The 24,405-nt window shown below is 57.8% G+C and overlaps 1 protein-coding gene across 2 annotated transcripts in view; it reads right to left on the bottom strand.

Annotated features, from left to right (window-relative positions):
• CMIP (c-Maf inducing protein) overlaps positions 1-24,405 on the bottom strand; it is a 212,911-nt gene that overhangs the window by 21,077 nt on the left and 167,429 nt on the right. For both annotated transcript variants that reach the window (XM_061386844.1, XM_061386845.1), the window contains 6 exons: positions 23,632-23,673; positions 19,192-19,254; positions 16,792-16,872; positions 12,503-12,606; positions 10,927-11,031; positions 5,067-5,420 (listed from right to left, as the gene is read on the bottom strand). In XM_061386844.1, the coding sequence (XP_061242828.1) occupies positions 5,067-5,420; positions 10,927-11,031; positions 12,503-12,606; positions 16,792-16,872; positions 19,192-19,254; positions 23,632-23,673 (749 nt within the window). The remainder of the gene's footprint in view (positions 1-5,066; positions 5,421-10,926; positions 11,032-12,502; positions 12,607-16,791; positions 16,873-19,191; positions 19,255-23,631; positions 23,674-24,405) is intronic.

The raw sequence follows: 24,405 nt of genomic DNA, 5'->3' as shown, positions 1-24,405 counted from the left end.
TGAGCCCAGCCTGGGAAGCATAGGACAGCCAGGCCTCCCGAGGCTCAGGGAGGGAGTGAGGGTGGACCAGGGGCCCTTAAACATCCTCAAGGCCTCTGGTGCGCCCTGGGGGCCAAACAGCATGCACGGACTCCCCTAACCCCTGCTTACAGAGGCGAGACAGGCCCAGAGAGGCCAGGACGCCTGCTGAAGGTCACGGAGCTGACGAGGGAGAAGCTGTACTTGAATGAGGCTCTCTGAGCAGCAGACCCAGGCCTCCGGCCCTGTGCTGCTCCACGAGGGGTTCAGCGCCGACGTGACCGAGGACTTCCTTTCGTGGGCGCGGGGAGATGGCGGGTGGGTAACACTGGGGTCAAGCTGGGCTGGGGAGGCGGGGGACGCAGGAAGTGAGGGCGGGGTAGCTCTGAGGGTGTGGACGACCGCCCTGACCCGGCAGGAGACGGTGCACTTTGGCAGATCTGCGGCCCAGCTCGACCGGTGCCATGAAACTGGGGCTCTGCGCCGCCCCGGACGAGGTGCCTGGGGAGACACCCCAGCCAGAGACGCTGGGGCCACACGAGCCTCTCAGAAGCACAAGGGTCTGGGTCAGGCAGGCCTGGTCCTGATGGCGGCCTGCACGCAGCGTGCAACCCGAACCCTGGTCTCTTGCAGCCACACCCTGCAGGGTGGCTCCCTGGGGTGGGGGTGGGGTCCTCAAAGGGGCTCCGGGGTTGGGGGCGGTGAACTAGGGCAGAGCGAGGCCTAGGGGACTGGCGGGAGGTCCACGGCCTTCCTGGAGGACCGTGAGCAGGGCACCTGGGGTGAGGCAGACCAGGGTGCCAGGAGGGTGTGTCGGGAGGCTTGCCCTGCCCTGCTCCTGCCATCACACGCACAACCATCTGCTCTCTGAACAGGCCAACCAGCTGGCCCAGGGATTAAAATCTACAGTGAGAAATGAGTGGCCGTTATCTCTGCGGCCGGCGACCTGGGCAAAGCCCCATTCTCGGCCCCGTCACCCCACTGGGGACCTTCCCGGGCTGCGGGCGGATCAGGGTTCTCGGGTGCACTAGGGAGCGTGTGGACTCTACTGAGCGGCCACGAGCCCCAGGAGTTTGGACCTGCAAGGTTCCAAACAGACGGGTCCGCCTACTGGAACACGTGCACTGCGCACACACGTACAGATGTGAGTTTCTGCTGCTCTGCCAGCAACATCTACAACCCTCGCCGGAGGCCCATGTGCAGAGACGCTGACTGTGGGGCCCGGGTTCCTGTCCTTGCCACAAGCCCACAGATGCCAGGTGCTGTGGTGAACACGAGGCACGCAGGAATTCACTGAATGCTCAAGGCAGCCCTGCGGGCGGGAACACACTGACCAGGAGGACCATCCTCAGTTCACAACTGGAAAACCAAGGCCCGGAGAGGCAGACTCAGAGTCCTAACGCAGCTCATCAGTTAGATGTGGACTGATGTGCAATCAAGGAGGTGGTCCTTCCACCCCTGCCCCGCAGGGAACCCAGCTCGCGATCCTGAGTCCCACTGGGAGGACAGCGGCTGGTGGAGGGTGAGCTGGTAGTGGTCGCGTCTGGGGCCCGGGGACCCCCGTGAGGACAGAGGATGCTGGCTGGGCTCTAGTCCACCGCGCCCCAGAGCCTCATCAGACTCTGTGGCTTCATCCTGGCCCCTCGCCTATAACAGCCCCTCTCTCCATCTCTCAGCCTGCCGGAGGCTATTTCAGCCATTCTTATCTGCCAGGGTCTCCAGTCTCCCCGCTTCCTTGCACCAAACCCTTGATGTTTCCCCTCTGCAGAGCTGTGCCATCCGACACGTCTGGCTGAGCAAGTTCTTCACCGAGCAGGGCTGTCCTGGGCCATGTCCCCAGCACCTGCCTTCTACATTCTGGTCACCAGTATGTTTCTTGGTCACTAGAACAACCCCAAGTCCATCTGCATTTTCCCTACGGGCCCCAGAAGGGTGAGGCATCTTCCAGCTGACCCCCAGCCCACTGAGGCCTCTTTCAAAATCCAGGTGTTTGCAAAAGTAACAAGCAGGCAGACAGGTTCGAGCTGATGAGAAAATGGCCAACGTGCCCGTCTAGCCCTCGTGATGGCAGCTTTTCTCTTCCTGGACAGAAGGGCATCCCTCGGCCTGCCACGGCACTTGTGCCTAGAGATTCCCACGCTCCACCCCACCGGGCGATGCCGCTGCTTTCAGCACTTGGCACTACTGGGACGCAGAGGCTTCGAGCAAAGGGGTCCTGGCATTTAGCACAGAACCCGGCCCCTCTGGGCGTGCAGTCAGCGTTTGATGAAAGAATGCATAGAGAGATGGATACACAAATGTGTGACTGCACACACGTGCCCAGCAGGCTAAGAGCTGGACTCCAGATGACTAGAGGCCAAAGCTGGTCTGTCTGACTCCCAAGTGCATGTTCCTCCCATCGTCCCACCCAGCCTGGCCCTCACACCATGATTTCAGTGTCAGCCCTGACCTGTGCTGGGCTCTTCCTTTGCAAGAGTCTCCAGGGAGCTGATTGTGGCCTATGTTCCTTTCTGAAGGTGTCAGACTCTAACGGTTTGCAGGCATTCCGGTGGGCAGACCACTAACCAGGACCCTCGCCCACTCTCTCAGGATAGAGAGGTGCCTGCTCCTTGTGGATGCGGTCTGCCAGGCTGGGCCCTGGCTCTGGGCAGGGCTTCTCTGGACCCCACAATGTGCTGAAAAGACCCCTCAATTTCACACGAGAGCCTCTGTTCTTTCATTGTCTACACATGACTCTCATCTAGCGAGCCGTCCTATTGATCACAGCAGTCCACTCTCACCAAGTCCTAAATTCTTCTCTCTGAGGAAAACACCCACTTTACAGATGAGAAAACCGAGGCCCCAAGAACACAGCAGACTAAGTCCTATGGCAGCACTTCCTCAATTCTCAGATGCACGTTTCTTGCAAACTGAGTCTGCACTGAATCCCATAATTTTTTTTCCCCTCCCTAAGTGCTGTTATTAAATAGATGATGTGTCTCAGTCCCAATAGTACCTTAAAATAGAGGAAATACAGTTGTTGTTCTTATTGAAAGTACAGTAACCCCCATCTGCCCAGTACTTGTGCCTGGGGGGTACTTATTCTGTGCTGTACCCAGGCCTTCTCTGCTTGGAGGCAGCTATGACTCAGAGAGAGCGTGTAACCAGCCCCCGGTCCCAAGTTGACATGGACATCCCCAGCCCCTGAACCCAAAAGCCTGACTCTGAATGTGTGCTTCTTCCAGCGGATCATACTTCGGAGGTTTTGCGGATTTGACAGATGTGAGGCCCTCCGGTGGGCCAGGGACTCAAGCAGGCGGCAGAGTTAGCAGAGGAGAGCGGCCAGGAGAAGTAATCAGGCCCAAACTGTGCTCTGAGCAGCCCCATGGGGAAAAGGGCCTCAGAAGTGTGCACCCTGCTTCGTGGAGACCCCCGAACTTGGCGGGAGGGGCTGCTCCAAGCAGCGGTCAGGAACACTGCCCGGTGGGCCCCCCAACCCCCACCCACGACCTGGCAGCTGGGCGGTGTGGGCAGGCAGGAGGTCTGGAAGCAGATTAGGAAGAACAGAGTCTTCATTCATGCATGTGTTTACGAAGAAGGGAAAAAAAAATGAGTGTCAACTGTGTGATGAAACTCAAACCCTTAGTGCTTAATGAGAAATATGAGTCAGGGCCCAGGCCACCACAAGGCCCAGGAGCTCCAGGTGTCTGCAGAGAACAGTTGGACTCAGGGGTCCGGGGAGGAGGCCAGGGCCCAGCCAGAGGAGGAGACGGGACCATGCTGGTCTGTCCCTCGGAGGGCTGGCTGCCACCCCGGGAGGAGGTGGGCAGTTCTTCAGCCTCAAACTGAGATGCGTTCTGGGGGGTGCTCTCTGGGTGGAATCTGGGATTTGCTTTGGGTGGGGGCATTGCTAAATGCACATGCACTCTGGGCTGGCCTCGGCTGCCAGAACTATGAGCCAGGCTGGGCTGAGCCCTGGGAGACCACTGCCTCCTCTTCGGGGCCAAAGCAAGGGCTGAGGAAGAGTCTGAGGGGGCTGCATTCAGTCGCCTCCAAACATGAGAAGCCTTTGCTTAACGTGTGCATATGTGCATGCATGTGTGCGCACAGGCGTGTATCTGTGTGCACAGGTGTGTGTGTGTGTGTGCCTGTGCGTGCATGCACGTGCTCACCCTCACAGACACCACAGGCTCCTCAGAGTCCCACAGCCGAGGCTCAGGAAGGGGCATGCGCAGGCCCGGAGCACCCAGCTCAGAAGCACCACCCAGAGCAGAACACGTCTCCTGGCTCCCGCCCAGGGCTCCTCCCACCAGCCAGGCACGCAGACCCTCATCTGCATGGCACGCTCCTCCCTGCCCACCGGATGAGGCTACGGGACACAACACCACATACACACCATGCACACAGAGCATGCATAGATCACGCAACACACTCACGTGCCGGCTCATGGGCACCTCTGCACACATACACAGAGAAACACACACATACTCCAGCTCTTGTGCACAAGTGTCCACACCCACACGTGAGCACTCAAGAGCTACGCATGCACAGAAGCAGCACAAGCACCCAGACACAACCACACTTGTGTACATGCACTTGAAACACACATACGGGCTTCTTAGAGGCATCCACATCCATCCCGCACCCAGCTCGTGTACGCACAGTCACACACATGGAGGCAACCACTCACACGCTGCCCTCATACATCCAAAGGCACTCACACGCACACGAGGACAATCACAACTCAGAATGAGCCCACACCTTACACAACACGCCAAGGTGTCCACACACAGACACTCGGGTACCGCGTACTGCAGCACAGCCTGGGCAGGCGTGTGCACTCACAGATTCTCAGACTCATGGACACACGTGTGGACATCCTGCTTGTGCCATGCCTGACTCATGCACACAGAGCCTGGCCTGCACTCCCAACACTCCCAAAACCTGTGCCCTCATGCCCTGCGTCTGCATCCTGTGCACCCACACTCATGCGTGTGCACACTCAACTCACACCCCCAGCTGTGAGCCCCTCCCCCCACCCAAGGCGCCTGGCCGGCGGGGTCACTCACAGCAGCTTGAGGATCTCCACGTAGCAGCCGAGCGTGCGGTCGGCCTGCGGGCCCAGCTCGATGCTCATGGTGCTGCAGGCGGGGCTGACCATGAGGCAGTCGATGAGGTTGGGCTCGTTGTCGTCGCCCGCGCTGGCCGTCAGCGCCGGCTTGGCAGTGCTGGCGGGCTCCACCTCCACGTGGATCTCGCTGGAGGCCACGACCACTGACTTGAGCCGCGCCTCGGAGAGCGTGGCTTCCTGAGACACCAGGTCCGGGCTTGGGTGCAGAAGGCGCAGAGGTAAGGTGGGCTTCCGGTCGCAGGGCTGCTGGCAGCCGTTCCGGATCTCCTTCAGGCTGGGGGAGTTGTCACGGCTGCGGGAGAGGCGGGGAGGGCCGTGAGTGCAGCCCTGATGGGGGTCCCGGACGTCACGGGCAGGGCTGCACCTGCTTAGTGCCCCCCCGCGGCCCCGGATCGGGTGGGGGGCCGGCTCCCACCCACCAGCGAGCACACAGGCCTGCTCAAGGCCTGCAGACAAGGAGAGGCGGAGGTTCAGAGGTGGCATCTGAACTGGGCCGCCTGTCACTAAGGCACATGCTGGTGTCCCCACACGCAGCAGGTGATTGACACACGATTGTGAATGAGTGAATGCTGACCTCTCTACTGACCTGTAAGGCTCAGTACTGACTCAGCGTCCACCTCCACCAAGACGCCTTCTGGACATACCTTGGAGACCTCCTAGCGATCTGGCTTCCAGTTGCTTCCTGTGGTCTAACTGTCCCCTCCGGCTGAGGCCACAAGGTTAAGGTCCTCGGGACAAGCCCCAAGCCCCGCCTCTGCCACCCTATCCCTGCCGGCTGAGAAAGCTCAGCGTGTGCTCTCCACCGCAGAACCCCCTTCCAAGGGACCCCAAACTCAGATTCTGGTCCCCTGTGGTCCGCAGGTCACTCCTATCTGCAGCACCCACCACTCTTGGCTAACTCCCCAGAATAGTCTCTCCACCACCTAGAGGAATGACGCGGGCGCATAGGGTTAATAGGTGCTGGCTGGGCAAAGGGCGCTGTGGCATCACTGAGGTCACACGTGAGTGGGAAATGCTGGGCCTCTTTACGGCAGGACTTGTCAGAGCGTCGTGGAGGTAAAATGCCCCCTCCCCGGGTGCTTCCAAATACTGCGAGGTGGCACTTCAGAGTGAAGGGAACTCCAGCAGTGGGCGTCCTTTGTTGGTGCCCTTGGGCTGGCACGGTGCCGAGCGCTTTCACACAGACATTCTCAGATATCTCTGAAGAGGAGGAATTTCTCTCTCCACACTACAGATGAGAAAAGATGCTACCAGAGGTCAAATGACTACCTAGATGGCACAGCTTCTTAGTGGGGAGGCGGGACTGGGATGTGAAACCAGGCTGCTGCCTCCACTTCTAAGATGCAGGATGAGCCTATGCAGGTCCACCTCCTCCAAGAAGTCTTCCCTGATTTCCTCCACCCGCCATTCTCGCCCTTCCTGCCCCTGTACCAGAGCTCTCCATCCCTGGCTGGACACCAATGTCCCCTGGGGCACTTCTAAACATCCCCAGGTCCTGTTAGGTTGGACTCTCTGGGGTGGAGTCCGGACACCAGTAAGGTTTGGGGCTCCCTGTGTGTGCTGTCAAGGTTGAGGCTGCTGCTCTCAGGGACTCAGAGCACAAGGATGTGACCACAAACAGCTGCTTGTCCCAACCCTCCCTAAATGGGCCACACGCACGTGGCTATGTGTCCAAAGAGACGTGCACGCTCCTTGTGCAAGTGGGCCGGGTGTACAACTCACACCCACCGCATTCAGAGGACCCAAATGGTCTAGCACATGCCATGAGCCAGGTCTGAGCAGAGCCCACCAAGGATGTTTGATAAATACACTCTAAGCTTTGCTGCGGAAAAAAACAAAACCCTTGAGCTGAAGTCCAAGAATTCTATGGCTCATGGAACACTGTGTGTGGTCCGTGGGGGAGGCGCGCTAGCTGACTCCAGGGGCTCGGAGCTGACTTGCTACCCAAAGCCTCAGCTCCATCCCTTTCGCCTCTGCTGGGATTTAGGAGTGGATTTTCAAGGCTGTTTGGCTCAGACTGGGTGATTTTCCAGCGAGCTACGCTAACCTGGGTCAGCTTGTCTGTTCTTTTGTGTATGAGGACATTGTGTACCCACAGAGAGCACCGCGGATGGCCCCGGAGGACGGCGTGGGGCTCTATCTTCCAGGGACTGACCAGCAGGGTGGGGGAACCTGAGCCCAGGAAAGGTCTCGCAGCCCGTGGCGTGACTTCCTGGAAGGGCTCACGGTGGCTCTCAGAACCCAAGCTACTTTGGGCCTCGAAGCGGGGCTGTCTTGAGTAGGGAGTTGGAGCCGCCCGTGTGGGCTGGGGAGGGCACCAGGGCCCGCTTCACCCTCCCCAGGCCTCCACCCTGGGCACCGAGTTGCAACCACTGCCTAATGGTATGCCCAAGGTTACGCTTGGCCTCTGCAGCAGTGGCGAGAGGGGATTCCAGAAACGGACATTAAGTCCTTTCTCTACTTAAAACCCACAGGTGACTACAATGCCCTTAGAAGAAAACCTCTAAGGCAGGCACAGCCCTGCCACTCAAAGAGTGGTCCCCAAGCAGCGGCCCCGGCGGTCCTGGGGGTCTGTCAGGTAAGCAGGCCTGGCAGGAGGACCCCATGAGCAGCTCGGCGTGGGAGGTGGGAGATGCTCAGCAGTGCAGGTCCCTCTGTGGCCCGGCCTTCCTTTCCAACTTTGTCTTCCGCCTCTGTCCCTCTCTCTGCTCGGGTCACAGCCAGTTTCCCTCACTACCTTCCCTGCAGGGACCTTTCGCCTGAAGCAGTTCACCCGTGGAGCTTGTGAAGAATGCAGATTCCCGGGCCGGGCCCAGAGACGCGGCATCCAGGAGTCTGCATTTGAAATAATCTGTCCAGGGGACTGTGAAGCAGGCGCTTAAGGACCACCAGTAAAGGACACGTGACCACTGGCCGGGCCACCTGCTCCGCCAGGCCTGGGCGCCTGCCGGTCCCCTGCCTGGGTCCTCCTGTCCTGCCTCCAGCCCCGCTGACAGCCAGGACGTGTCAGTTTAAGCATCACCGCTCCGCAGAACCCCTTCCTCTCTTTCCCCTAGAGCAGGGGTTCTCAGCTCTGGCCACACAAGCCATTTGCCTAAGATGTTAAAAAAAAACAAAACACCAAACAGAACCTGATGCCAGGAGCATTCCAACTCAATCAGAGTTGCAGTGGGTGGGGCCCAGGCACCCTTTTTTCCTTTTCCTTTTAGAGATATAGCCAGTGGGACAGGAGAAAACAGGAGCCCTGAGGGGTAGTGCCTGCCGATTTTCCTGGAGTAAATACTCCCACGGTGACTGATTCAACGGCCAACGTGCCATCCCTGACTGTGGGATCCGAGCATGCCAGGGCTCCAGCACACCCCTGGGGTGACGTCAGTCCAGGTGAGCCCACAGATCTCACGCGCAGTGCTCTGTGACTGTCACAAGTTCCCTGGTGTAACAGACAGCCACCAGACCAGGGCTCCTCCACGCGGACATGCCTGATATTTGCTCCCAGACGGTTCAGGTAACTCCTGGGAGGACGAGGGGGCTGCCCCACGCATGGCAGTGAGTTCAGCAGCATCCCTGACCTCCACCCCCTCTTCCAGCAGCACCCCTCCTTCTGCAACTCAAGGTGTCTCCAGACGCTGCCAGATACGCCTTGGGGGTCAAAGCTGCCCCCCAGCTGAGAACCACTGACCATGGTCAAGATGTGAAACTTTCCTGAGGCCCAGAAGCTCCTCTCACGCCTAACTCCCCACCTGCCAGCAGCAGGTGGCCTCTATTCTGGCCTCTATCACCCTGGATTTGTTTTCCTGTTCTTGCACTTTAAGGAACAAGATTTAAACTCTATAGCTTCTTCTGTTCCACACTGTGTTTGGGAGATTAGTCCCCGGCTTGCCGGGTGCACTGGTTCGCTCCTGCTCGCTGCCCTGTGGTATTCCTTCGTGTGAACAGACCACAGCTTATCCGCGTGTCTGCCCTAGGACACTGGGCTCGAGGCAGATCTCAGTTTGGGGCTGTGACTAACAACGCTGCTGTAAATCTCATACCTGTCTCCCGATGGATGAAGCCCAGCGATGAGGAGCTGCATCCCAGGGTTTACTTTATGCTTAGCTTCATGCAGGCTTCAGTTCGTAGCGCCCTCTCGGGTGACTCAAGTGCACCCAGGGTTGTAGACCACGTGAGTGATGCCTCTGGTTCCTTTCATCACAGCCCTGACCTCGCCGCTCGCTTTCTCACTCCCTGCCCCCTCCGTCCACCGTTTCACCAGCCACTCGGGGGGCGGCTGCTTCACTCTTGTGCCGTCAGCACCTGGCACCCCATGGACCCTCACTAAACGAGTGTTGGAGGGCAGGGGATCTCCTTGTGGGAAGAGTGGTTAAGACTCCACGCACCCAATGCAGGGGGCCTGGGTCGATCTCCAGTCAGAGAACTAAGACCCTGCGTGCTGTGTGGCACAGCCAATAAGACCTGCCCCCACCCCCCACCCCCCAAAAAAAGAGAAAGGATGAAGGTGGTCACTGCTGTCTTCAGGTCCCTCTGTGTACAACAGTGTGCCTGGTTTGTAATTCTGGTTCTTTCTCCTGGGGGTCATCTGGGAGAGAGATTCCATTCTGCATCCCGAGTCAGGGAATCCCTGTTCCAGGGCACCCAGGCAGAGCCATGGAGACTCAGAGGGAAAGCTCTGGGAGGTGCCGTTTCCTGCTCCTGCCCCGAGACCTAAGCCCCAGCTTGGGTGTCTGCGGAGTGAGCCAGGGAGGGAGAGGCTGCAGGAGCAAAAGGAGCCTGAGAGTGTGTGACACCCCGATGTGCCTCCTACTTCCTGGGGTGGGCTGCGTTTGACATGCATGCGCATCAGCTCCAGAGGCACAGGCTGCGAGGCCAGGGCACGTGACCATCTGTGTACACAGGGAAGCCGAGGACGGCTGTACAGGCTGTGGACTACTCTCAACCTCCTCCTCCTCTTTTTTTTTTAAAAAAAAAAAAACATAAGCTGCTGTAGAGCGTGAAACAGGCACTCAGGAATGACCGGCAGGACATCTTCATGTTGCCCAGTTCACTCAGGCTTTCGATGCTCCAATGCCTCTTCTTTAAGGACTGAAATACATTCCTGTGGTGGCCCCGGCTCTAGTGGTGCCTGGACACGATTTGGCCCTCCTGGAGTTGTGCAGTGCACCGCCTGAACAACTGGACAAGGCTGCTGCTGCAGATGCCATCTGCGCCCTGCATGTCACATCTTCCCTCGTGACCCCAGAGATCACCATACGAAGTTCATGTGACTAACGGCACCTATGTCACTCTGCATCCTAGGAGCCAACCTCGACCCGGGAAGAATGGGAGCTGGCAACTACCCACCCTGGCGTCATCATCCCTCAGGGGGAGGGCTCTGAGAACGTCTGAGAACGTCGCACGGTCTCCCGGGAGGCCCCCGAGGGCGTGCTCAGGGGCCTCCCGGGCTCCCTCCCACGGCTGTCAGGGGGTTAGCTTACTCACAAGCCGACGCACCCAAGCCCTGGGGGACCCAGGACAGTGGCTCTGTCACGCCCTCTTCCCGTCACACGGGCCCGAGGCTGAGCAATCTTCAGAATAGACACGTGTCCCTAAAGCCGAGCCAACACGACAGCTTCGGTGTCGGCTTCTCCCGTCACAGCCTGGGTCTGGGCCCTGGCACCAGGGAGCGTGGGGGTTTGGCAGACGCACTGGGGGCAGCTCCAGTGGAAGCCACTCCACCCTCCCGGCTGGCCAGGTGTATACAGACCCCCGTCCCTGGACAGAGCGTGTCCCACCCAGGCCCTCCTGAGGCCGAGGGCACTGACCTGTTGATGAACTCTTCATAGCAGGAGTAGATGGCAGCCAGGCACACGGCCACCAGGTTGGGCAGGACCCGGGGATGGGGGCAGTGCCCCGTGGGGCCATGCATGCTGGAAAAGAGCAGAGGGCCGGTGAGTGAGTGGCTGTGGGGGCGCCGCCCAGGGCAGGGAGGTGGGGGGTGGGACAGGGTGGCCCCAGTCCTCTGCAGGGAGGTGGCAACCCTGGGATCTGGGTCCTGGGCTCCGCTGTGCACAGGCATGAGGGCCAAGTTCCGGGCCGGGGATCCCTGGGTTCAGGGAGCCTGGGTTCCAGCCCAGCGGAGCACCTTGGCACACTTTGTAAACTCTCCACTCTTTCCTCAGCTCTGGAATGGGGACATCGGCCCCCTCCTCATTTCAGGACCCAATTCTCTAACTCAGGGGATGACGTCGCCTACAGGAGCCAGGCGGCCTGGGACCAACACGTTTATGCCCAGTGGTTCTGTAAATGAGGACTCACAGCACCTCATTTTCCTGTCCATGTGGGCTGCTTTGAAAGAAAAAGTTATTATCGGCATCCTGGCCTGACACAGGGTCTGGCACACGATCCTCTGCAAATGCCAGCCACTGTTACTTACCACAGCTATCTCGTGTCTGCTTCCTCATCTGTAAAATGGGTCTCGTACCCCCATTCCCAGTGCTGTTTGGGGCCTGGGGACAGTACCCAAAACGTTGCTGGAAAAACGTCATGGCTGCTGGGGCTAAGAGGCCTAACCGAAACAGTTTCATAAACCATGACTGGGTGCTGTAAGGGGGCCCTGGAGTCCCCAGGGCTCTGGCAGAAGGACAGTCCTCTGGGTCTGGAAATGCTTTGTGAGTTTCAGGTACTGAGGAGCTTTTGGAACCGGCTTGAACAGGCTATTGTAACTTTCTTAAACAAAATGAGAAGAGTTGTGACGATGATCACTAATGTTCCTGCCACACTTAGGCCCCATTCTTGGTGTTTACATGTGTGAGTTCATCGAGTCCTCACGGTAACCGGATCAAGTGGGTACCATAGTCCTTATCTTACAGACGAGGACACTGAGGCACAGAGAAAAGTTTAAAAAAATCAGAGCGAAACAACCCCCCTTCCCCCACCACCCCAAAACCGGAAGTGACTCAGAGGATCTGACTTCCTCGAGGCCAAGTTTGGGAGGTGGCTGTTCAGTTCCCCATCGAGGACTCTCCGGGGCTACCAGGAGAAGGTTCCTCACGCCCCCAGCACCCACAGGAATACTCTTATCATTTACAACTGCTGCCATTTCCCGAGTTCCTAGTGACCATCAGGCACTGTGCTAGGGGCCTCCTCAGATATTATCTGATTAATTGCACAAACAATCCTGGGAGATAACAGAGGAAAGAGGATCAGAGAAGTACAGCAACTGACTTGATGTCACACAGCAAGTGAGTGCCTCAGATGGTACATGGTCAAGAGGACCCAAGAGGCCCTTGTAGAAGATGAGGTGCCTGGGGCCTCTTAACGCCAGCAGCGCCTCTCCTGGGTGCTAGGGAAAGCTGGCCCGCCGGCCAGGAGAGGAGGGGCCCCAGACGAGAGACCCACCTCTGAATGAACTTCTTCACCACCTCCATCCCCGCGTTGAGCTCGTTCAAGGCAAGGATGTACTCCTGAGTAAACAGCCTCAGTCGCGGGCACTTCCCAAAGTCCTGCAGGGAGCGCAGAGGACAGGGGTTGGGAGGAGACCAGAAGGGGTGTGGGGTCCCACTCTGCCCCGGGTGTGTGAGCAACGAGGTGCCGCCAGCGACTCCCTCCTCCTAGAAGCACACACGTCTTCCACGTGAAGGAACGGGCCTGCTCACTCCTGAGCTCACACCCTTCCATGGTTGCCTGCGGAGCTGGAAGATGACCTGGCACAGGAGGGTCCCTGGCCCTGGTCAGCCACCCTGCGATGGGGCAGGGGTCAGCACGCCACCCAGACGTGCTGGGAACACAGCCCAGCTGGGCCGCGTGGGGGCCTGCTGATGCCCAGCCGGCCTCCAGCCATGACCACAAACGCCTTTTCTGCAGCCCCCAAGGGATTCTGGGCCCCCTGCTTCCTGTGCGTGGGCATGCGTGCCTGAAAGCTGTGGCCTGGAAGGCAGGTGTGTGCCCTGGACAGGGAGTGTGTGTAGGGAGGTGGCTGGTAAGTCCGGGGTCAGCCCAGCAGGGGTGGGGCAGGAAGGAGGAATCACGTGTCCAGAGTGAAGAGCAGGGATGGAGAGTGTGGGCCGGGCCAAGGACTGAGCCCCTTTCCACGTCATGTTAGGGACCCGGAGTCGCTGGGCTTCTGAACCCACGAGCTGGGGTGCCAACAGTCAGGAGGGCCAGTCAGGGTAAGGAATGAGGTTGACCAGCACGACCTCAGCGGGGAGCCTGGAGGTCTCCAGCCTCCTCGGCTTCTCCTCCAGCCCCCACTCGGGGGAACCCACTTAACAAAAAGCAACCTGGGCCAGGACTCTAATCTAAACAGAGCCCCTGGGGACTTCCCCTGCGGATCTCATGGATCCCACAGGCTCTGGGCAAAGAGCTCGGAGTAGGATGCGGCCCGCCGCCTCCTCTGGCCAGCTCACAGGGTGGGTTTTCCAGACCTGCCTGGTGCTCTGCACCTGCAGGGAAGGGCTGAATTAGGCTCCCCAGGGGGTAGGGGCTCACCTCCTCCCACCCTGCCTGCTAGAGTTATGCCTCTGCATGAGGAGGGCAGCAAAAGCCACGGAGAAAGCTCAAAAGGAATCTAAACACGTGCGTGTGCGTGTGTGCACATACGTACCTACGTGCACACATGCGCACTGGGCTTGAAGACGGGGCCCTTGCCTGAAGCCTGACTGCTTTCACACCGAGGTGGACGCCCGCAGTCCCCGGGAGAAGGCGGCAGGAACGCCCCTCCCTGGGCCCACTGTTGCTCCCTGTGCAACAAGGGCTCCAAGAACTCACCTCCAGGACCCTTCCACCCATGAGGTTTTATGATTCTATGAAAACTGCTTCCGTTAAGCCATGCTAAAGATAACTGCCATTATCATCTCTATTAGATTTCTGCAGAGCCAAGGTCATTTTTAACATTATAGATTGGCCTGGTGGCCTTTGAACATGTGGGTGAGGGACATCTCGCCTCTTTGGCAAAGTCGAACACGCTCCCCTTGGAAAGCAGGAGGTCTGATCAGCCAGCGGTCCACTAGGACCCTGGCGACATCTTCCTGCCACCTTGGCTACAAGAACATGCCAGTGAGTGGCATGTGGGCACAGGAACTATGACTGTTCTTAGGGACGCAGTGAACACATTGTTTAGAATCTCCAGGGGAACGTACTTAATGACTGCTTCCATATCTAATTTTTATTGCGGCCCAGGGAGCAACACTCTGAGATTCTTAACCTAGGTTAGGACTGCTCATCCACGAGATGGAACACGTGACATACCAACAAGAGCTGCACTCGCAGTATAGGAACTGCAGAGTAGGAACACTCACAGGTCCATGGCTGGCGGCCAGCTAGGCACTCACTGGCCAGTGAGTGACCAGGCGCTCCATGCCAGCTCCCAAACAGCGTCCCGGCCAATCACTGAGCTTTAGGGGGTGTTATGTGGGTGACACCGAAGGCTCGTGGTGCTTCCCACACGGGGCGTGAGCCACAGTCACATTTGCCTCTCCTGCAGGAGGGCCTCACTCCCGACCCGGTCCTGCCTACAGCTCTCCTCACACAGTTCGGTGTGTAATCAGTGGACTTCAAGAGCAAGCGGACTGTGAAGCTTTATAGCATCCCTGGACGCCGGGACCACAGGGGGGAAGTTCTATAAACATGAAGAGAGGGTTCTCGCCTGAGGGATCCCGGGCTCTGCCAGACCACAACAGATGCTATAAGTTCTGAGTCTGCCCTGTAGCTGTTCTGACTTTTATCCAGAAAATTACATGGTCAACACTCTGGGCCCATAAAACTAACCAGACATAAGGGAGACGCTGTACAGTCAAGCCTTGGGAGGCTGCCTGAATTTTGACGTTTTCCCCTTTGAAGTCAGACGTCCTAAGAGAACCCTTATTAAGTGCTTCTGTACCTGAGGAGGGTGGACCCTGGCCAGGGACGCCCTGGGTGGGTGGTTCCGTCCCTGACAAGTGCGATGAGATGAGGTCTCTTCCCAAAGGAACTCCAGTACCTTTGCTCTGGGCTCCGAGAGAACGTGACCCTCACCTCACACCACATCCACAGTGACTTTAAAGTTAACAGTCAGGGACCCTTTTCTCCCAGCTGGCCAAAGCCAGAGAGTGCCCTTGAAATGATTAAAGCCCAAATCAGGCAGAACACCTCTCAACCCCCACCCCTCAGAGAACTTTCTTTCTTAGTCCTAGAGACAAAACTGGATGGAGGGGACCCACCCCCTGTGCTCAGAAAACAAGAAACACATGTTCATCTCAAACCACGGAGGAGAGCTCTGAAACAAGCGATAGTTCAACGGCGGTGTGCGATAGATCAATCAGAGAGAATTCGCACAGCACCAGCACGGTTCCCCGCTCGTGGCTGCCTGGAGGAAGATTCTGCAGCTACTCTGGGCTCCGCGGGACGAGCGCTGTGATCGACTAAGTATGTCTGCCCTGGGAGTGGGATGCTGGGCGTGGCGCACGTGTCCTGCGTTTCCACCCCTTACTGGGGAAGGGGATGGGCTGCATCTTCCTCTTTGGGGGCCCGGGGTCAAGGCAGGAAAGCTCCCTCACAGATCAAACTGTGAGCAGGTCACCCTTCTTCAGAGCTGTTTTCACACCTGCCCACAGGGTCCCAGAGTGACCCATGGGACTCTCTGGGTCTCCTCGTCTGCAGGAGGCCACAGGCCATCAGGAGAGCCATGTGAGACAATACATTGGAGTGTCACTTGGATCCGAGAGGCGCTCCGTGCGTAGCTGAGAGCAGGTGTCCCTGTTCCGGTTCCCAGCTGTGGTCCTGGGGCCTGTCGGCCAAGTCTGCTCAGCTCCAGCTTCCCCGCATGCAATACAGAGAAAACAACCACATCCAGGGCTGTTCCCACTGGCCCGAGGCGAGACTGCAGAAGGGCTGGCGGGTTACGGGCGCCTGGACCACTGAGTGTGCAATGAAATGCTGCCTCTGTGCTTTTAAAATGAACTACAGGGCAGACTTGACGCGGATTTCCCCACGGTTCCGCCAGGCCCTTTTCCTGTCCTGGGATCCCCTCCTGAACACCTGTGACACTGAGTTGTCAGGTCCCTTGGGGCCTCGAGGCTGTTCCCTCCTCTCAGACTCTCCTTATGTTTGAGCACCTGGCCGTTCAGAGGACCATCGTGTGGAACGTTCCTCAGCTGGGACTGGTCTGAGGCTTTTCTCACCATCAGACGGAGGCGGAGGGTTGGAGAGAGAAGACCCCCGCGGGCCGGGGCCCTCCTGCTCACATCACAAAGGGTGCCTGCCACACCATGACTTCTTACTGTTGGCCCCAACCTTGCCCAGCAGGCTGAGGTCACGACCGTCAGGTCCCTGCACCGCTCGGCCCTGCTCCCCACTTCCACGGATATTGCCCCTGCAGCCCCCTCCTACGGAGTGAGGGGTTCACCCCCCCTCCTCGAGGGCCCAGTTTCCCAGGCATTATCTGTGATGCTATACACACGAGACCTATCTCTTCTCCCCCGACCACGTTATTTTTGTCATTCTTACTGTGCAAAGATTCTTCCTGTTGCCTTTTACCTGCAAAGCATAGAGCCAAGCAGGGCAGGCTGCACGAAAACCCCAACTTGCAATCCCAAGTCCAGTCCCCTGGTCCTTGGCCGCCAGTCCCATCTCCCAGTTCTTTGGGAAAAGTGACAGACTGGAAGCTCGTGGCCCTCGGGGGGCTCTGCAGGGGGGGGCCCTGGGCAACTCACCATGTTATGCTTCAGGATCCTCTGGACCACAGGGGTGAACACCTCGATGACCACCATGGACCGGGGCCGCTCTCTGCAGTGCTGGGGAGACAGCAGCACATGGTCAGGGACGGGCCTGGTGGGGTCCGGTGGGGCCCCCGCGAGCCCTGACCGCGGTGTGCGGGGGAGGTGGGGCCCAGCTCTGCTGCCCGGGGCTCCGGGAGCCCTGACCACCATGTGCAGGGGAGGCGGGGGCCCAGCTCTGCTCCCCCGGGCCCCCGGGAGCCCTGACCGCGTGTGCGGGAGAGGCGGGGCCCAGCTCTGCTGCCCGGGGCTCCAGGAGCCCTGACCACCATGTGCGGGGGAGGCGGGGGCACAGCTCTGCTCCCCCGGGCCCCTGGGAGCCCAGCTCTGCTGCCCGGGGCCCCCGGGAGCCCTGACCACCATGTGCGGGGGAGGCGGGGGCCCAGCTCTGCTGCCCAGGGGCCCCCGGGAGCCCTGACCACCATGTGCGGGGGAGGCGGGGCCCAGCTCTGCTGCCTGGGCCCCTCCAGCCCTGACCACCATGTGCGGGAGAGGCGGGGCCCAGCTCTGCTGCCTGGGGGCCCCGGGAGCCCTGACCACCATGTGCGGGAGAGGCGGGGCCCAGCTCTGCTGCCTGGGGGCCCCAGGAGCCCTGACCACCATGTGCGGGGGAGGCGGGGGCCCAGCTCTGCTCCCCTGGGCCCCCGGGAGCCCTGACCGCGGTGTGCGGGAGAGGCGGGGCCCAGCTCTGCTGCCCGGGGCTCCAGGAGCCCTGACCACCATGTGCAGGGGAGGCGGGGGCCCAGCTCTGCTCCCCTGGACCCCTGGGAGCCCAGCTCTGCTGCCCGGGGCCCCCGGGAGCCCTGACCACCATGTGCAGGGGAGGCAGGGCCCAGCTCTGCTGCCCGGGCCCCTCGAGCCCTGACCACCATGTGCAGGGGAGGCGGGGCCCAGCTCTGCTGCCTGGGGGCCCCGGGAGCCCTGACCACCATGTGCGCGGGAGGCGGGAGCCCAGCTCTGCTGCCCGGGGGCCCCAGGAGCCCTGACTGCGGTGTGCTGGGGAGGTGGGCCCAGCTCTGCTGCCCGGGCCCCCTGCTCCACACTGCTGTGCGGCTTTCTGTTCCCTCTGGGGAGAGGACGAAGAGTGGGCGGGGATGGGACCTCCTGCTTGCTCTCGGTTTTATCTGACAGTCTGCGGTTGTTGCCGGTGGTACAGACAATCCTATTTAATAGGACAGTCCTATCACACAGTCCTGTTTAACAGCGTGAGATTCCTGCAGCACGAAGGTCCAATGGAAGAGTCTCTTGAAAATCGGGGGCTAGTGTTTGGATGCCAGAATCTCAAAAATTCCGTGAGTCTTCTGTCGAGGGCTTTGAGAGTAAGCTTACTGCCGTGTGCAGGGCACACATGGCTCTCAGCGTATCTATCTCACGGGCATGGGATTTTGTTTTTCAAAATGAAATTGAAGGCCCTTGATTGGAGCAGATGGGACCCACTGCTCCAACACATTTAAACCTGCCGGGGCCTGAAGGTGCTGTTTCCAGAAGGCCTGGACTTGGGATGTGAGAAACCAGGGCTTTCCTGGATAATCCTTCATAAACAAACCCTCCCCAGAACTCAGGGTCCTGGCTTCCAAGAACTGGAGGCCCCAGGACCTGCCTATCCATGCTGCGCCTATCTCCCTGGTGCACACAGCCCACACCCCCACGAGCTTGGGGAAGAGGCTCGGCAGGAGGAAGACCAGAGAAGCTGGACGAGCAGCAAACCCAGGCCCAGCAACTGTCCAAGGACATCAGATCACTGCGTCAAAAATCACCCAGCCAGGGACCAAGCAGGACGGCCTGCTGGTCCGGCCCTGAGGCCACCAAGGTGCACTCTCGGGCGAGGGGTGACTGGTCCCGACGTGCTCTGGGCGTGTTCAGTGCGAATCCCACCGCGAGGCTGGTGCTGGGTCCCTGGGAGCAGAGATCCTGCTCCGAGGCTCCTCCAAGCTCACCTGCACCCCCACCACCCCATACTTGCCCAGCTCAGGGAAAGCCCCATGGCCAGGCTCCCACTGTGGGCCAGTCGGTGCTCACGGGAGACCTGGCTAATAAAAGCCCAGCTCTGATGTCAGGAGCCAGAAAACGTGCTGCAAACTTCTCTCAAGACGGCCAGGAAGATACTCCCAGGAAAGCTCAGTGCTCCCCCTTGACCTGTTGGTCTGGACCCTGGGCCTCACTTATCACCTGGCTGGTGGAGAGGAGGCCTGGCTCGTCTCTAACTCTGTCTGGGGCCCTGATCTGTTCAGGGAGGAGTCTGGGTTTCCAGGAAATTTCGCAAAACCAACCCCCACAACGCACAAATGGAGACAGTCTGCTTCCTGCAAACATAGCCCCGCTTCGGCGATGCCGTACCTTGCAGAAGAATTCACAGAGATCCGGTGGCGGATGGTTGTTTTCCAGCAAAGGAGCGATTGCCTGAAAGAAGAGGAACACACGTCAGTCGGAATCTCTCGGAAGGAATCGTACGGGGGGTGTGTCAACCCACGAGGGCTGATTCACGGTGGAAAACCCGACCTTCTGGTCGCTGTCTGGGCAGATAAGGCCAGTTACATGAGCACCTCAGTGGGAGATGAAGCCATGGAAACTGAGGCTCTGTTCACAGCAGCAATGGGCAGGCTGACCCACAGGCAGAGAAGGGGCCCAGGGTCTTACTTGCCTGGGGTTGTGTTGTTCAATATAGTAGCCACTGGCCATGTGTGAATCTTAACATTTTAAGTGACATGGGAGAAAACTTTTTTTTTAGCCATGCCATGTGGCTTGCAGGATCTTAGTTCCCCAACCAGGGATCGAACCTGCAGCAGAAGCACAGAGTTCTAACCACCACTGGACTGCCGGGGAAGCCCCAAGAAAGTAATTTTTCAAGGCAATAAAAGTTCAGTTCCTGAGTTATGCTAACTACATTTCAAGTGCTCACCAGTGCCATGAAGCTAGTGGCCACCACCAGGTACAGGGCAGACAGAGGGCATGCCCATCACCACAGGAAGCTCTCCCCCATGGTGTGGGAAGGGGGTGGTGGGCTCTAAGCTGACCGCGAGGCTGAGCCCAATGCCCTTGCGCCGCCCCCCACAGCCACATGGACCAATCACCACACTGGTGATAATAACAGCACACCATGAGCAACATCCCAGCGGCCGCTGCTGTAACAGGGTGCTTGTCTGTGCCGGGCTCCGGGCTGTGTCCCGTCATTCACTCTTCACTACGCGCTGGCAGGCGGGTGTGTGTCCTGCCCTTTCCTTAGAGAGGTGAAGTCTGCAGCCCAGAGTCACATGGTTAGGAGGTTCTGGAGCCAAATTTGAACCCTCAAGTGTGACCCAAGAACATGAGCTATTCACCAGCCGACTTCTCAGCCTGAGCTCTCCACAAGACCGGGATATAGGCAACCCATCTGGGGACAGAATGCAGAGGAGGGGAAAGGCGGTGATGAGAGACCCCAAGTAAGCCAGGCCCACGGTTTGGGCTCCGCACTTTGTTTTCAGAAGCTCAGCGCCTGGCCTGCCGGATGGGGATGCTCCTCTGCCCCGTGTGGGTGACCACGGGAGAGGCCAGGTCGCAGCAGGGGGAGGGGACAGGGCGAGGGGTTCCCCCAGCCCTCGAGTTACCACCTGGCCCTCAGCACCGCTCCCTGCACTGATCTGTGGGAGGGGGGACCACGAAGCAGGGTAGAGCCCCTTGGCTCCAGCCCCTTCCATCAAGCTGGCCCCCCTCTTCACAGGAATGAGTCAAAGAATGAAGGAGTGGGAACAGATTAAGTATCCACTGTGGGTGTCAGGCGTGGGCTCCACGCTTCCACGGCTATTATCTCATTTGAGCCTCATGACAACTCTGTGAGGTCAAACGGGAGTGATTTCCACTCGTACAGATGAAGAGACAGAGGGTTGGGGAGGCTGTTACAAGCCCTGCACCAGTCACAGAGTAGTGATCATTTTAGATTGTAGTATTAAAAAGAAGAGTGTATGTTCTTGTGGAATCTTTCCCAGTTAATTGTTCCAGCAGCCCTGCAGGAAAGGCTGTGGTCACACCGATTTCACAGATGAGAAGACTGAGGCTCAGAGTGTCAAGGCAGCTGAATGGAGTACAGGGTGGACCAGGGGTTCTCCCTCAGCGTTGCTTTGTCCCCCTCCCAGGGGGAATTAGCATGTCTGGAGACAGTCTGATCGTCATGACAGGAGGATGTGACTGGCATCCAGGGGGTTGTGGCCAGGGATGCTGTGACATCCTACAATGGGCGGGACAGCCCCCACCATGAAGCACCATCCATGCACAAACGTCCCTAGTACCGAGGGCAAGAAACGCCAGGTTAGACGTGCAAGAAAGGACTTAAGAGAATCTCCAAGACATGTCGTTAAGTAAACAAACCAAACACAGAACAACACATTCAGCTTCATATCGTTAATGTTAAAAGCAAAATATAAACACACAACCGTATCTCTCTGTAGGAGTTTATCACCCCCTGAAATGCCCCAGGGCTGGGATGGGATGAATCTTTTCCTTTTTGTTTTTAAAAACAGTGAAAATATACTCATGAAATTCTTAAAGATATTCTTTAAGTAAAATTAAAAGCTCTTCATTATTTGCCCAAGGTCTCAGCTGGTATGAGGTTGGCCCAGGGTCTACACTTGCCTCTGAACTTGAACCATACTTGGCTTTAAGCCCATGCTCTTTGCCGGTATGTGGGAACCCTGCCAGGGTCTGGACCCCAGGTCCCCGCTTGTCCAGCGACAGGCCAGCTGTTACCAGCCAACAATTACCTACAGCACTGACTGATGGGTTGAATAAAACCAACTCAAATTACTTGTGAAAGTATTTCTGAAAACTAAGTACATTAAAAAAAAAATACCTAATACCAATCCCCGTGGGGAGAAGACTCATCATCAGCAGGTCAAATCGGATAATGTAATTGCTGGGATGAAAAGGAGGCGACAGAAGGCTGGGTGGTTATTTTAACAGCACTGGTCACAGAGAACACTGGACACGAGAGAGGCTGTAAAACGGTGGGCTCAGGGTCAGACCTCGAGATCAAATTCTTTCCCGTTCTCAGGCTTCCCCGCTGAGCAGGGAAACTCAGCCCAGTGCAATTAAGGGGTCAGCTGGCCAAATTAGCTGGATAAACGCAGCCCAGATTTCTCAGATCAAAATTCCTTTCCCAGGCTCCTCCCAAGTCCAAGGCCCTGACCCCACTTCGGGAGACAAGGTGCAGAGTGGGACCCGGGGTGCTGCCAGCCGGGAGGGGAAGACGCCAGCGCCTTGCTCGGTCACCGCCTGCTTCTCTGACAGACGGAGCTTCTTTGCCTTCGCCCATGCTGGGTCCCCGCCTGGACTGCCTCGCCCTGGGAGCGTCCTATCCGTCGTTAGGACTCCAGGTCCCTCACCTCCTCCTTGAAGCCCTCCGTCGTCTTCCTCCCAGTTCCTCTGTACTCCCCTAACTCCCTGGATGCATCTCCAGCCCAGACCACGTGATTTCCAGATTATCTGCCACGTTCCCCCAGCACACAGTAATCCCTCAATGGCAGCTCTCTCAGTGGAAAAGAGACCAGTGTCTGGCACATACTTGTACTCATGGGTCAACAGATGTCTGTGAAGTTAAATTATTAATTGACAGTATGCCAGAGAAACGAGGTGGTGGGGAGGCCCAGGTCAATGCTGCCCCTGTTCTAGCAAGAGAAGGCGAGGGGTGGTCAGGGCAGAGCGTGGGGAAAACCTCTACATTCTGAGTGGACACTCAGCGAGCAGCTGCGGTGAGTGACTACATGGGGGGGGACCTCCACAGAAGCTTCTGCCTTGCGTTCTGTGATTAAAACGCAATTCAGAGGGGCATGGTGTCTGGGATGTTGCCCTTGTATGAAAAGCTGTACCCACGGGACCTCCTGGGCAGGCGATTTTTCTAGACCCTTTCCCAGGCATACAGAGCTCTGCCTCTCACTTCCATTTCAAGTTCTGCCTTCCTGCTTCCCACTGCCTTAACGTTTCATGCTCCAGCAAAGCTGACGTGCCCAGAATATCCCATGTTGCTTAAAATCTCTGTTTACACTTTGTTTTCTCTCTCTGGAAAGACATTCCTCTGTTTCCCCATCTGGCAAACTCCTACTGATCCTTCAAAACCCAGCTCAGAACCTCACTGCCTCTGGGAAGCTCTCTGGCTTCTTTCCCAGGTGAGTTCACCACTCCACTCTCCAGATTACAAGCCTCTGTCTTTGCAATGATCTCATTTAACAGATGAAGGACTCCTTGGGAGCAGGGGGTGTCTTAACTATCCATGAATTCAAACACACAGCACAGGGCCTGGTGCCCAGAAGAGGCAACTTCTTTTCTTTCTTCTCTCTGGTGTTAGAATCACCCAGGAAGGATGTTTCACCTCAAACACGCTTACAACTATCCCTCACTTTGCACATCAGAGGGACTTATATCCAGGTTCTATGTGTGGATTAGGAGACAGGTCCTGGGGCAAGAAAGAGCAAGTTCACCTTTCAGCTAATGGGGTGACGGCTGAGAATACATCATACGGTCTCTGCCATCTCCTGCCTCTGACTCTGCACAGCAGACTCAGGAAGGAGGAGGCGATTAAGACACATTTGCTACAAGCCTCAGAGACTGATAATTACCACCCCCTCCCATCAGCTGGGGCTCTGACATGTGCAAAGACAGGAGGGAGGCATGTCTGGACTGACAGAAGGGACGAAACTGAGCAAGGCCGCTGTGCTGGTAGACTGCACTCGTGCCTGGGGGATCCACTCGGACCCGGGTAGGGCTGCGGGTGCGGGAGAGGGGTGAGGGAGGGGGCCGCCCAGGACTTACCACGATGATGTTCTCGTGTTCCTGGGTGGTCAAGTTTGTGTTCTGAAGGGCGAGCAGGGACGGCAGGAGGAAAACAGAACAAACACACGGTTAGTAAGATGGAACATCGGTATCTCAAAGGGCCACATGGTTTCAAAACCGCTTTCAGCCTCTCGGACAGAGGACGGCTGTCACTTTTTCTTAATCAAATAGATCAGAAGCTGATCAAAGTCACAGTCGGGAAGTGGGGGGTGGGAGGAAGTGTAGCCTTGGGGCAGGGAGAAGAGAGCTCCAAGTCCCTGTTTCACCAGTGGAGTGACACGCCCTCGGGCGAGTCACTTCTCAGTGAGACGGTTTCTTCGTCCACGGATGGGGTCCACTTTGGGCTTAAACCTGTGCTTGGCCCTTTTCATGGCGACACACGCCCCCTGGAAGCCTGGAGGCAGGTGCATAATAAACACGTAAAACCCTCTGTCAGCCAGTCTTTGGGAAGTATTTCAGTGGCTCCCCAGCTAGGTTCCCAGGGAACACTAGAGTTCCACGATGTTGGCCCAAGATGGTTTAGCTATGTTAGAATTCTAGTGACCAACCTGCAAAAGTATTAAGTGGAATGGATTAAACTTGCTAAATTTTTAGGTTTTTTTTTCCCTCTCCTCCCTCTCTGAATTTTCTTACGTAACTGGTGCCTGTGACCACCATCCTGTGTGTAAGAAAGAGGATGTGAATGAGGAAAGGGACAGATATGCAATAAACAAGAGACAGTCTCCTTTAGCGAAACAAGAGTCTTGTCTGTTT

This window comes from Bos javanicus, chromosome 18 (genome assembly GCF_032452875.1).
Source record: "Bos javanicus breed banteng chromosome 18, ARS-OSU_banteng_1.0, whole genome shotgun sequence".
In the NCBI taxonomy this organism is placed as follows: domain Eukaryota; kingdom Metazoa; phylum Chordata; class Mammalia; order Artiodactyla; family Bovidae; genus Bos; species Bos javanicus.
Note: the sequence above shows the minus strand (reverse complement) of the source record. Positions and strands in the feature narration are given on the sequence as shown.